General features: G+C 46.6%; 1 protein-coding gene across 2 annotated transcripts in view; it reads right to left on the bottom strand.

Annotated features, from left to right (window-relative positions):
* Window positions 1-14,246, bottom strand: part of LOC132590489 (fibrillin-2-like) — a 314,238-nt gene that overhangs the window by 62,294 nt on the left and 237,698 nt on the right. For both annotated transcript variants that reach the window (XR_009556697.1, XM_060263396.1), the window contains exons 34-36: window positions 8,298-8,423; window positions 7,361-7,486; window positions 6,173-6,325 (exon numbers count right to left, since the gene is read on the bottom strand). Coding sequence is in view for 1 of the 2 variants with exons in the window: in XM_060263396.1 (XP_060119379.1) it covers window positions 6,173-6,325; window positions 7,361-7,486; window positions 8,298-8,423 (405 nt within the window). In the remaining variant the exon portion in view is untranslated. The remainder of the gene's footprint in view (window positions 1-6,172; window positions 6,326-7,360; window positions 7,487-8,297; window positions 8,424-14,246) is intronic.

Below are 14,246 nucleotides of genomic sequence, written 5' to 3'. Positions count from 1 at the left end.
ACCACCACCCTCCAGCTCTCTGGGGCCATGCTATCAGATGGTAGTGTGAATATTGAATGAGCAGTTTTGCCATTTGCCAAAAGAGCTATAGCACTCCCAAATGAAGCAAGAGTAAGAGCATTTTTCATCATCATCTTCCTTTATTGGCATAAAAGAAATCAGTTATACAGAGTAAAAGGATTAACCAGTTATACAGAATAAAAATTACCCACAAAAAATACAAAAGATATAGTTAAAATTTAGAAACATCGTTACCAGTTAAAACTATGGTTACAAAATCCTTTGGCGTATCATGGCGTCCAGAAAAATGAACTTGGTTACTATTTCAGTGTCTTTCAGGGAAAAACCGTTCATTTTAGTTGGTGAGCTGTAGGCAAAATAAGATCTACAACAAATGTCATACTCTGCCTTTCTACCCAACAGGCACCGAAAGTGGCATACATCATTCTTCTGACCTCCATTTCATTCTCACAACCAGGGGTCATTTTGTAGAAAAATAGGTGGTGGAGCTCATCCAGAGATTGTTATGCAGCTGCACATACCATTCAATGGACAAGGAGGTGGAACTCTCAGAAAGGTTCAGGAGCTGTGCTCCTGTGAGCTCCCACTGAATCTGAGGCCTGCTCACAACAATCCTGTAAGGTAGGTCTGTCTGAGAGAGTGTGACTGGCTCAGTCAGCCAGGAACCTTTCCTGGAAGGTTCCCTTGACTATCCTGAAGTTAGTGGCCTATTTTGAGACTCCTAGCTTCATTTTCATTTTCTGTTATGCGTGGTTAGACAGATAGATTCTTTCATTATCATAGGAGACACACTGGCTCACAGCACTACCGTAGAACGTTCTCAGACTGTTTTGGATTCTATATATATCTAACACAGAGGTGTCAAAGTCATTTGTTATGAGGGCCAGATCTGACATAAATGAGACCTTGTTGGGCCGGGCCATGTCAGGTTGGGCCAAGCCATGCCAGGCCGGGCTATGTGTGTACCTATTTAAGATTAGGTAGCAGAGATATAAATTTTATAAAGAACACAGACAAACACAAATATATATTTTTAAAAACTTAAAACATGCTTAAAATGTTAGCACTCATTGGTCTTAAGGATGCTTTATTTGTATTTCTCCCATGAGATCCAGGGAACGGGGCAAAGGAAGCTCTGGCTCTTTCCTTTCTTCCCCAGGGGACTGGGGGTGGAGCCTCAGCCAATAGAAGGAAGAGAGGCTTGGCTCAGTAGCTCTGCCGTGTAATTGAGAGAGTGTGGCAAAGCAAGCTTCCTCCTCATGGGAGGAGCCTCAGCCAATGGAAAAACAGAGGTTTTGCTCTGTAGCTCCTGTGTGATTGATTAAGCCTTGCAAAGCAAGCTGTTATGCAGAAGGAAGCAAGATACAGGGAGAAGGAAGCAGATGACAGCCAGTTGCTCGGGGGCCTGATAGGAGCCCTCTGAGGGCCTGATTCACACCCCTGATCTAACATCTTTAAAGAACAACTGATATTTGTAACCATTAGAACACAATATACTTTATTGGCAGGTACATCACAAGAGAGAGATGATGGGTCCGGGTCCCCTCTTATATACATTACCCGGAACAACCCTCTTTCTCGTCAGGTCCAATCCTGACCAGTTAAACCTCCCACCACTGATCATCAAAGGCAGCTGCGTTCGTCCCTTCCAGTTTCCACCCACAGGTGCGCTGTGCTAAACTTTCCGGGGACGAAACGCAAGACACAACACTCCTCTCCCCCTAGTTCAAGATACATAGTCTTTCAAATAAGTGGGTGGCCGCCGCTCCCTGTGCGATTGCCGAGGTTCTATCTGGGGAGCAGGAGCTGTGGCCATGGGGTCTGTCGCCACTGGTTCCTTGGTAAGGGGCAATAACGACAGAGCACTGTCCAGAGCCTGCGGAGGTATCTCCCCCGCTGAAGAGGGCTGTTCCATCTGCAAGGCCAGTGCTGGCAGGGTTGCTTTTTTGTGGCAATATCGTGCTCTCACCGTTCCCTCCTCCCCCGGGCCCTGCCGGTTCTTCTGTCAGGATGAGGTGGCTCAATTGGTCTATGTGTCTGTGAAGGAGCTGCCCCCCCCTCCGCTGAGACCTCGTATGAGTGGGACAGGGTGACCCATACCACCTGAGCTGGTATCCATTCTGGCCTGCTTGCAAATTTCTTCGCATAGACTGGATCCCCCGGAAAAAAACCCCTTGTGGCCTCCGGGGTCTCGAGAGAGCAGCGGAGGTCCAGGGCTCAGTCGGGGTGCAACCTGTCTAGCCTGGTAGTTAACCTCCTGCCCATGAGCAGCTTGGCGGGGCTTATGCCAGTGGCCGGGTTGGGGGTGATCCTTTTCCCAAATAGGAAGGTGGACAGGCAGTGATCCCAATCCCCTTGAACTATGCAACCCAGGGCCTTCTTGGTGGTTTGGACCATGCACTTCGCTTGGCCATTGGTGGCCAGGTGAAAGGGAGCGGACCATATGTGGCAGACAAGGTACCTATTCAGGAATTCCTGGAACTCCCGAGCCTGCTTTTCCCCCCATACCAATGGGGCCCCCTTATCGAGGAGTCTATGGAGGGGTTCAGCAAGGGCATCTTTGTGAGGCAAGAAGGAATGATAAATGTTTGGGAGCCCCAAAAAGCTTTGAAGCTCCGCCTTGCATGTGGGCAGCGGAGCTTGCACTATTCTCACGGCATCCACCGCAAATCCCAGGAACTCCACCTTTGGCACCCCAAGCGAGCACTTCTGCTTCATCTTGAGACCCGCATTTGTTGTGAGCCGCCCTGAGCCTGCTCCGGCGGGGAGGGCGGGATATAAATAAAATTGTTATGTTATGTTATGAAAATGGTGGAGAACCTCTCGAAGGTGGCGGCTGAACTCGTCGGCATCAGGTGCTGCTATCAGAATGTTATCGAAAATGGTTGTACTCCAGGAATCCCTTTGAGGACAGAATCCATTAGACTTTGAAAAATTTCCGGAACCACGATTACCCCAAATTGCAGCCTCTGTACCTTGAAAGCACCCCTGTGCATAACTATGGTCTGGGCCTCAGCCGTTGATGCATTCACCAGGAGCTGTTGGTATGCTTGGGCCAGGTCCAGCTATCTGAAAATCTGAGCTGGCCAGGGAAGCGAGGACATGGCTGGCCACTGGGACGGGGTATGGGTCGTCCTGGAGTGCTTTGTTAATTGTGCATTTGTAGTCAGCGCAAATGTGCACGTCCTCGTTCGGTTTAATGAGGGTGACTATGGGAGTTTCCCAGGCCACATGGGAGACGGGCTCTAGCATTCCTTGGGCCATGAGGCGGTCCAGTTTGGCCTCTATTTAGGATTGAGCATGAATGGAACCCGCCGAGCCTTCAGCCTTATGGGCCTTACCATGGGGTCAAGCTGCAGCGCTATCAGTGGCCCCTTGTAATTTCCCAGAGCTCCATCGAAAACTTCTGGAAACTCCTGGCACACCTGGTCAAAATTGTGTGTCTGTATCTGGTCCACCTCTATAATTTTGATGCCCAGGAGGTTAAACCTAGCCAACCCCAGTAGGGTGGTAAGCTGGCGCTTCACTACCAGTATGTCTAGGGCCCCCTTGAAGGTTCTGAACTCTACCCTGACTCTGGCCCACTCCATGATCTGAACTGGGTTTTTCTGAAAGTCCCGCAATATGAACTCTACGGGCCACAAGTGCAGCCAGTCGTGGGGGCAGAGTTTCCTGAGGTTCTCCTCCAAAATTATGGAGATGGAGAAATCCAAGTCCATTTCCATCAGGCAGGGCTTCCCCATCGATCAAGAATGATACCTTGACCTTGTCCGGGGTGTCTAGGGGCAAGTTTAATACCTGGATGCTAGCTGAGGCGGTCATGTGTGTGTCCGTCGAGATGTGATGTGTGGACTGGCGCCTCCTGTTGGTTCTGGCCCTGCAAGCCCAGGCAATGTGGCTCACCTTTCCGCAGCTTCTTCAATCAGCGTTACGGTAGGGGCAGTCACGGCGCTCGTGTGGATCCCCACAATTGGCGCACTTTGTGCTGGCTGGATTCTCCGCGGCTCGAAGTCGGGTGGATGGTTTCAGCTGCTGCCTCTGGTCCCCTCTTATATACATTACCCGGAACAACCATCTTGGACCAGTTAAACTTCCTGCCACTGATCATCATAGGTGGCTGCGTTCGTCCCTTCCGGTTTCCGTCCGCAGGTGTGCTGTGCTATACTTTCTGGGGACGAAGTGCAAGACACAACACCTTCCAAAGCACAAAGTGTGTGTGGGGTATGTGTGTGTGTATAGGTTTCAGTGATTATGTTGCTCAGGATGTTTTGGCTCCCTTTATGTTTGGCTCCCTTGACTATCCTGAAGTCAGTGGCCTATTTTGAGACTCCTAGCTTCATTTTCATTTTCTGTTATGCGTGCAACAGGTGGTTAGACAGATAGATTCTTGAACTAATTTGTTATGAGGGCTGGATCTGACATAAATGAGACCTTGTTGGGCCAGGCCATGTCGGGTTGGGTCAAGCCATGCCAGGCTGGGCCATGTGTGTACCTATTTAAGATTACGTAGCAGAGATATAAATTTTATAAAGAACACAGACAAACACAAATATATATTTTTAAAAACTTAAAACATGCTTAAAATGTTAGCACTCATTGGTCTTAAGGATGCTTTCTTTGTATTTCTCCCATGGGATGCAGGGAACTGGGCAAAGGAAGCTCTGGCTCTTTCCTTCCTTCCCCAGGGGACTAGGGGTGGAGCCTCAGCCAATAGAGGGAAGAGAGGCTTGGCTCAGTAGCTCTGCTGTGTAATTGAGAGAGCATGGCAAAGCAAGCTATTCCTCCCCCCTGAGGAGCCTCAGCCAATGGAAAAAATAGAGGTTTTGCTCTGTAGCTCCTGTGTGATTGATCAAGCCTTGCAAAGCAAGCTAAATAAGAACATAAGAGAAGCCATGTTGGATCAGGCCAATGGCCAATCCAGTCCAAAACTCTGTATCACACAGTGGCCAATACACACACACACACACACACACACACACACACTGTGGCTAAATAAGAACATAAGAGAAGCCATGTTGGATCAGGCCAATGGCCCATCCACTATGCAGAAGGAAGCATAGTTGCTCGGAGGCCTGATAGGAGCCCTCTGAGAGCCTGATTCAGCCCCCAAACTGCATGTTTGATACCCCTGATCTAACAACTTTAAAGAACAACTTATATTTGTAAGTACAATAAATCCCTGAAAACTTTTCCATTCGTTATTTTCTTTAATTGTTGGTATATTTTGAGAGAATATGTTCCTTCAGTTCAAAGTCAGAAAATAAGGCTTAGGAAGCAAATTTGTAGTACTATTTGCTGAATCCAGGAACAAAACTTACTGTATATTGATTTTATTCAGTTGTTGACTACATCCCTTTTCTCATATAGCTGGGCTTCTGGTGAGAAGTTATGAAGACAGAGAATGCAGGAACTGAATCTAAGATTTGCTGAGACAAGCAAGTATTCACTAATGACCTATTAACAAAATCCTGGTTTCACAAGATAACCATTCATAAGATAGACAATAATTTCCAGTTGTGTCTCTTTTAAAGGTGTGCATTCATGTCTACCCAAACTGAAAATATACCTGAAAAATACCAATATGATGTTTTTGGGTATATTTCAGCTTCCCAAATGTATCTGAGTTTTTCTGGGGAAAAAAAAAATCCCTGAAAAAATCCTGGATATATTTGGGAATTAGCTGCAGAACTAGGCTGCCCAGTTCAGCCCGAGATCAGCTCCTGAGTGGGCTCTGTTAGACAGTCCTGTTTAAACTGTGAGTTCTTCTCACAGGATTGGCTGCTTGGTGAACTTTTGGGGGCAGTCCAGTTTAAAGACATCGCCCAAAAAAGCCCTAGGTGATCTGCCTCCCAGCTGTTTTTAGTGGCTTGGCTGCCTTTTTCTTTCTGCTTTTTAGCTCAGGTCTATTGGACCCCAAAAATTTGGGATTTCTGAAAAATCCCAGATTCTAATACTTTACCAGCATTGGGATCTGGGGTTTTTTTTTTTTGAGAACCCCAATTTTTTCCAGGTCCAATAGACCTGAACCAAAAAATAACAAGAAAAGATATGCACACCTCTAGTCTCTTCAACAGAGGGTTTTGATACACAATTCTTGAATATATTCCAACTAAGGTTATATACAGCAAGCTGAGTTAACAGCAGTTTTTACCTGTCCCTGGAGTTGGACACGGTTCACATGGCTTATTCCAAGCTTTCCCAACATTATAGGTGCAGCAACACATCCTCTTGGTTACATTAAAGGGCAGCTCATTATCACAAGATGTTCCATTATAGCTTCTGTAGCAAAAGCTCTTTCTCATATCTACATGCACAGAAAGGTCACATGTACCTCTTACAATCGTTCAAACCATACACTTATTTCCCTGTATATCCCATGCCCTCAATTAATGTCTCAATCAAGTTTCCTGTTTAGTGGAGTAGAAAACACTTCAGTGAGATATATTTTTTATAATTTATCCAAGGGAATTGGGGCAAAAGCTAAACAGGTAGCAAATTCAAGCATTTTTAGACCTCTGATAGGGATGCCAGCCTTCAAGATGGACCTGGGCGACTCCTGGAATTAGAACTCATCTCCAGACAACAGAGATCAGCTTCCCTGGAGGCTTTGGAGGGTGGACTCTATGACACTGTACCCCAATGAGGTTCCTGCCCTCTCCAGGCTCCATCCCAAATATCCAGGACTTTTGCAATCTGGATCTGGCAGCCCTAACCTATGATAAGATTATGATGTCATGAAAGGCTCACCAGAAGGGGGGGAACTAGTTCATTGTTAGGTTTGTTGAATTACTCCAAGAACAATGGATCACAGAAAATTATGAATGAACTAATACAACCTGTTATTAGTTGTAGTGTCATTGATTATTTAAAGCTTTACGAGGTGGTATAATTAGAGAAACTGAGGTGGAAGAAAAATGTTATCATAAATACATACAGAGGTGAAGCAGCAATCTATATGTGTGATTATATGAAGATATGGCTTAAATCTTGGTTCATATTATTTTGTAAAACACTAAAACTGAATACAACAAAAACTATTTGAAACAAAATTCAACTTATTTGATAAAGATACATTTATGTTTAATTCAATTTATACCCCGTTCTCCCCGCTGATAACGTATAATGTTATACGTGTAACATTAGTTTAGGTGAAAGATATGTTACACTTGGTCATCACATTAAAAATGCTGCCTGATTATGAGCCTGGTGGCAGTAGTTGCCAAGGCACTTCTTGTGGGGGACAAATATAAGCATAATCTGTTCATCTGAGGATTTGTAGGTAGCTTGCTGAGGACTATACTATCCTCATTAAATGGAAGAAATGTGAAGGCTGACGTACCCATACAATTGTGTCCTCCATTCACCTGCATGTATTCTGGAGGGCAAATACAGGTGTAATTTCCTAAGGTGTTGTAGCATGTCCCAGGGCCACAGACACCAGGATGCACAACACACTCATCAATATCTAGAAATATGAAATAACAAGAGTTTAGAAACAAAAAACAAGCAAGCACAAATTAAACTACACCAGAATTCCTCAACTGAAGAGAAAGAAGGGAATAACATTATTTAAGATTTGATTCTGATGAAACTTTCAGGTTTCCTAAGGATCATTTAATAATTATATCAATTAAAATGTAGTCATATGTTCATGCATCTCCCAATGAGACAATCCCATTATACAGTGAAAATAAGAACTGGAAAACTTTTGAATCTTTCTTAATTTATTGTGTGTATAAAAAGGCAAAGGTAGTCCCTGTGCAAGCACCAGTCATTTCCGACTCTGGGGTGATGTCGCATCACGACGTTTTCATGGCAGACTTTTTACGGGGTGGTTATATGCGTATGTTGGATGGATAGATAGATAGATAGATAGATAGATAGATAGATAGATAGATAGATAGATAGATAGATAGATAGATAGATAGATAGATAGATAGATGTGTGTATGTGTATGTATATGTGTGTGTGTATGTGTTTATGTATATGCATATATATAATTCCTAAACACATTTATTATAAATCAGTGAGACTTATTTCTAAAACTATGTGTTTGGGGACCGAATGTAAGGGACAGAGGATCTTTTCATTTACAGTGCTCTATAGTTTAATTGGACAATTTGGTACAGTTCTCACAGTTTAGAATTTACAATATGACATTCACTTTCTGCATAATATTCTGAACAGGAATAGAAAAAAAAGGTCTGCAGGGCAAAACATTGTTTTGAGAAAGGAAGTGTCTCCTGCCAGGGAAGAGGAAGTGGGAGAATTTTTACCTTCACAAATACGAGTTTCTTCACTGAGATAGTACCCATGGGGACATTCACACTGAAAACTGCCAAAAGTATTGATACAGTTTCCACCTTGGCAGAGACCAGGCAACTCTTGGCATTCATCAATGTCTGAAAAGAACGAGAAGGTCATGTTTTTTGCTGACAGGAGTTAAAACGAAATGCTAAGGGAATTAAATTGAATAAAATCAACTTTTGCTTTATTCGTTCTAAGTCTACACACCATCATAAAATATAGCTTGATGCTGCCATATTAAGTATTTTCAACTGCCTCTGATTTCAACAAGAACAAGTCATATATTCTCAATAATCAGGTTCCACCCCTCCCCCCTCCACTGTCTAAGGCATATTCTCCCATGATCCTGCCTTGTAGCTTTTTCAGTGTCTGTCCTATGCCTCTGGAACAGCCTCCCAGAAGAGGTCAGAGGGGCTCAAACCCTCCTGGCATTCTGGTGAGGCTGCAAAACAGACCTGTTCTGTAGTTTGGGGGACAGCATGAGCCTAGATGAAGGTGGAATACCCGACTAGTTGGCACATAACTTATTTTTGTTTTTAATGTGTTGTTCAAAGATGTGCATTAGGTGCTTCTGTCCCAAATATATCCATAAAAAATACATAACCATTTATATATTGGATATATCTACATGTTCAGAGCAATATTCTTAACATACTGGCAATCACATCCCAAAGATTTCTGGAAATATTCAGGAATATCTGGGGTTAGCATTTTCAGGCTCACAGGCCTGTTTTTTATTTGATTTATTAAATTTGTATCCGACTCTCCTGTGTCTAGGTTCAGATCAGGTAACATCATGATAAAACATTCTAATACATAGTGCAATAAATGCAATGAATACCTAACAATATGCAATAAAATACATTGTATTATAAACTAACAATATAATTAAAAGGTGGCATAAACTGCCTGGTTTAAAAGGGAAGGGAGAAAAAGGGGAGAGAGGAAGGCCACCTGAAGATTGAACCCATGGCTGTCCTCAAGCATAGGCCTGGCAGAAATGGTTCCCTTTTAACTTTTTAACGGGTTTCCTGGGAAATGACAGGGAGGTGAGAAGGAGGTAGACATCCCAGGTAATGAGATCAGATGTTAAGGGGAGCACCAGAACTGTCTACCCAATCAGTATGAGATTTTTTGTAACACTGTGTGCTTCTGCTATTCCACTATCTGCCTGAGAAGACCTCCTTCTTGTTCTTGTCTGGACATCTTTGACTCATTTGACCACAGTGAACCTTGTTTTAAAATATTATCTCAAGTTTTCCTGTGGCACTGTAGTTGGAGGAGAAGCTTTTGTTTTCTTTCTTGTTCTTAAAATAGTTATCCTTGGTTTTGCTTTGTGCTGTTCTTAAAAGGCTTTAAAAGGTTCATTTTGCTTGGTTGGGTTCTCTTCTTTCACCTCATTGTATTATTTTTAACTGCTTTGCAATTTATGTTTATTTACAGATTGTGTAAACAGATTGTGGATTAGTGGGAAAAGAGGTTGTGGGTTAGTTAGTGAGAAGAGTTTAGCAGAAAGAGAAGTAGGTAAGGATATGGAGATCTGAATCACTGAAAACTAATTTCCACACATTGTTCCATTATTCAAATGACCAGGTTGACAAAAGACATTTATTTCTGTCAATTTATATTCCATGCTCCCTGCAAGCAGATTCTGGGTGGATCACAAGAAGGTTCTAAAACACATCAATACATTAATAAATAATTAAAACAGTTTAAAACCACATTAAAAACAGGTTGCATTATGGGTTTCAAAGCTTGTGCCGTTGGGTCTCTGAGATCTGGCAAGCTTCAGCAGGGGAGGCCAGGTTTTTACTGACCAGCCACCTCAGCCAAAGGTCTGGTGGAACAGCATGTATTACTATATTTCTATGGACCTGCATGCATAGTTTTTTCAACAGAACTTGCTGATTAACAGCATCAGTCTAATCTGATGCAGCTTCCCCAGGAGGTCAGTGTCAGGCTCTGTTCATTTACAATACTGCTGAACGCTGTTACTAACCATATTGATCAATGCCTAGAAACGCTCACTAACACAGGGACCGGGATAGTAAAGAGGGAGGGGGGAAAAGTAGAGAGTAGCTTCCCAGGAATATCAAAGTTTGCCAAGGTCTCTTTGAAGTAGACAGTATGTGCCAGATTCTCCCCTCCTCCTCTGAGGCAGCAAGGACATTGCCTCCGGGAAATGTAACCACCAACTGAAAAGAAAAGGGGGGAGCGTTGGGAAAACTCTCACATGCAAAAGTAACCTTTTGTTTTGGGAAATGAGGGGTAGAAGCAATTGCTTTGATGTAGAATGTTAAATGCTAGTGATTTGAACTGATCTCCATCAGTTCCAATGCCTGCCAAGCCTGAAGTAACTCTGAAGTATCCAATTAATGCAACTTTGTTTCAAAATACCAAGTCTGCTTACTTGTGAGCTTCAATGAACCCCCGCCTGACATTTTGGAACTGATCCCCTACGAAGGTTTATCAGCGTGGGTAACTTTGTAGTGGATGGCTGAAAAAGCACCCAGTGACCAAGAGCCTTCAGAACCGATCGACATCCCGAGATCCCCGGTGAGGCACGTTACCGAGAGAAGACCGGCCAAGCTAGGGGGGGACGACGCACATACAAGAACTCTTCATAACCGTGAGAGCATGGTGCCCCCGCACCTTGACCACCCTAATGGACAAGGCCGCGATCTGGCATGAGGCCATCCTCAACCGACCGGGCCCAAAGGGGAACCCAGGGGGCGGCGGCGATTCGCCACCGGGCACATACAAAGGGGAGCGGTCTTCCAACTCCGACGACCGGCAACAGGGATCGGAGTCGGAGGATGAGGATGACAAGTCTTTGCCAAAGGGCCCGGAATCTGTCGAGGCGCTAAGGGGAGAGGTGTCCACCCTAGCCTGAGACCTGAGGCGCAAAATGAAGGAGAACATGGCCCTGATGCTGCAAGAAGTCCAGAAGCAGATCAACCGGGCCCTGATGGGGGGAGTTGGAAGACTGGCTCAGCTGCCACCCGCAGCACCCCTGACCGCACCGGCGGTGCCAGCAGCTCCGGCCACCCCAGCCGGGCCGGGGAGGCGAGCGAAGTCCCAAGAACTAGACATCACGTTCGACGGGAACCCGGAGGGAGTGGAGTACTTCATAATTCAAGCAAACAGCTACGTGCACTACTGGGGGGACACCTTCCCAGATGAGTTCAGCCAAGTGGACTACTTGGGGTCGAAGATGAAGGGGGCCGCCCAAAGATGGTATGTGAGCCTGTACGAGACCAGGGGGCCCGAGCTAGACACCGTAGGGGGCTTCCTCCAACTCCTGCTGTCTCAGTACGAGGACCTGCTAAAGGAGACCAGGGCCATTGTGACGCTCCAGAACCTACAGCAGGGGACGATGACCATCCGGGAGTACACTGCCGAGTTCCGAACCCACTGTGCCAAGATCCGGGGCTGGAGCGAGATGATGAAAATAACGGCCTACCGACGGGACCTAAACGCTAGTTTGCTGAATCGGGTCCTGGGACAAGCAAGACCCACCACGTTGGTCGGGTGGATACAACTAGCAGGCGAGGTCGAGACCAACATGAAGATGGTGGCCCTCCAATGCCAGCAGGGGCAAGGGGGCAAACCCGGATGGGAGGCTAAGCCCAGTGCAAAGACGGAGGCCAAAAAGGGCCAGGGGGGAGCGGCAAAACCCCCTCCATCGACCCGCAAATGCTACCGGTGCGGAGACCCGAACCACCTGGCGGCCAACTGCCCGGAGCCCCCTCCCCATGGGCCCTCCCTGACCTCCAAGCCAGGACCGGTGGCGGCCAAGAAACCAACCAGACCTAAGGAGCCGAGTCGGAGCATCACCGCTCTATCGATGGTGCTAGACGAGGATTCTATAATGCTGTAAAACCTAGGGGAGGACCCCTGTGAAACCGAGCCAGCGGGAAACAGGAGCGACCTGCACTGATGGGTGCCGGACGGCAGGTCATTAAAGTCACGGCACCGCTGAGGGTGAGCATATCTGGCTCCCTTTTGTTTGTCCCATTGACTTTATTGAATGTGAAACTGAAGAGATTCGTGCATGCCAGAGCCCTCATAGATTCAGGGTGTACAAGAGAGATCATCACCCCCCGACAGGTAGAAATGCTAGAACTGCCCCGAGAACCCCTCCCCCGCCCGATCCAGTTCGAGCAAATGGATGGGATAGTGATGAAGGGCGAGCCCTGTGTGGAAGAGACCCAAAGAATCCCTGTGGGGATCGACGATCACTGGGACTTGGAAATTTTCGTGATCGCCCCCTCCTCTTCCTTTGACCTGGTGCTTGGAGTAGGGTGGCTAGCCAGGCACCAACCGGACATCCAGTGGGGGGAACAGACCATAGACTTCACCGACAGGCGCTGCAAGTCTCACCTCTGGAGGGAGCAATGAGGCCCCAAAGCCCCGCCGAAGAACAAAAGGCTGTGTGTGTCGGTCGAAGAAGTCCAAACCATCCCGCGTGAGTACCGGGACCTACGGGGAGCGTTTAGTGAGGTTGAGGCCGATGAACTATCCCCCCACTGGGACACGGACTGTGCCATTGAACTAATCCCAGGCCAGTCCCTCCCCAAGGCAAAGCTGTACTCCATGGGGTGGGTGGAGAAAGCAGAATTAAGGAAGTTCTTGGAGAAGAACCTCAAGCGGGGTTTCATCCGCCCCGCCACGGCACCTCACGCCGCCCCGGTCCTCTTCCGGAAGGACGGGAGCCTTAGACTTTGTACTGACTTTCGTGGGATAAACGGGATTTCCATGTCCAACGCCTACCCGATCTCCCTAATTAAGGAATTATTAAGCACCGTCTCAGAAGGGTCCATCTTTACCAAGCTGGACCTACGAGACGCTTACTTCCGAGTAAGAATTAAGGAAGGGGATGAATGGAAGACAGCTTTCAACACCCCTATGGGCCAGTTCAAGTACCTAGTGATGCCTTTTGGACTACAAGGGGCCCCGGGGGTGTTCATGAATTTCATCAATGAAGTGCTGAGGGAGTACCTGTACAAGGGGGTGGTGGTGTACCTGGATGACACCATTATTTATTCCAAGGACCTCCCTTCACATGTGAAACTGGTGCGGAAGGTCCTGACTACCCTGTACCAGAACAAACTGTATGCTAAGCTGTCTAAATCCGAGTTCCATAAGGAGGAACTGGACTACCTAGGGTTCAGAGTGTCCGGAAAAGGCTTAGCCATGGACCCGGCTAAAATACAAGCAGTGCTAGACTGGGAACCCCCGAGGACACGTAGACAGCTACAATAGTTTCTCAGGTTCGCAAATTTCTATAGGTCGTTCATTCAGGGGTTCGCCAAAGTGGTCCTACCCCTCAAGGACCTCCTAAAGACAAAGGGGAAGGGACTGGACGCTAAAAAGCCGGGCGCCAAACTGATCTGGACCCGGGAGTGCCAGAAGGCGTTCGACACCCTTAAGAGACTGTTTACGAGCGAACCGGTGCTAGTGCACCCTAACGAGCTTAAGCCTTTTGTGGTTCAATGTGACGCTTCTGACGTGGCCGTAGGAGCCATATTAATGCAGAAAGACGAGGGGGGCCAACTACGGCCATGCGCCTACATCTCTAAAAAATTTTCCCAAGAACAACGCAATTGGTCGGTGTGGGACAAGGAAGCGTTCGCCGTGACTTTCGCATTAAAAACTTGGAGGTCCTGGTTGGAGGGGGCGCGGGTGCCATTTGAAATTTGGACGGACCATAAAAATTTGGAAGCGCTCACGGGGCGCCGTAAGCTAACGAGGAAACAGATCCACTGGGCAGGCTTCTTTGCCAGATTTGACTTCACCCTGCGGCACATCCCCGGAGCGAAGAATTTTCTAGCTGACACCCTCTCGAGGCTTCTGCAGCACGAAAGCCAGCGAGAGGAAGTAATAGACTCCCTGATACACCCTGAAGCAGTGGCTGG

This window comes from Heteronotia binoei, unplaced genomic scaffold (genome assembly GCF_032191835.1).
Source record: "Heteronotia binoei isolate CCM8104 ecotype False Entrance Well unplaced genomic scaffold, APGP_CSIRO_Hbin_v1 ptg000047l___fragment_1, whole genome shotgun sequence".
Classification (NCBI taxonomy): Eukaryota; Metazoa; Chordata; class Lepidosauria; order Squamata; family Gekkonidae; genus Heteronotia; species Heteronotia binoei.
This window is presented reverse-complemented; position numbering and strand designations above follow the sequence as displayed.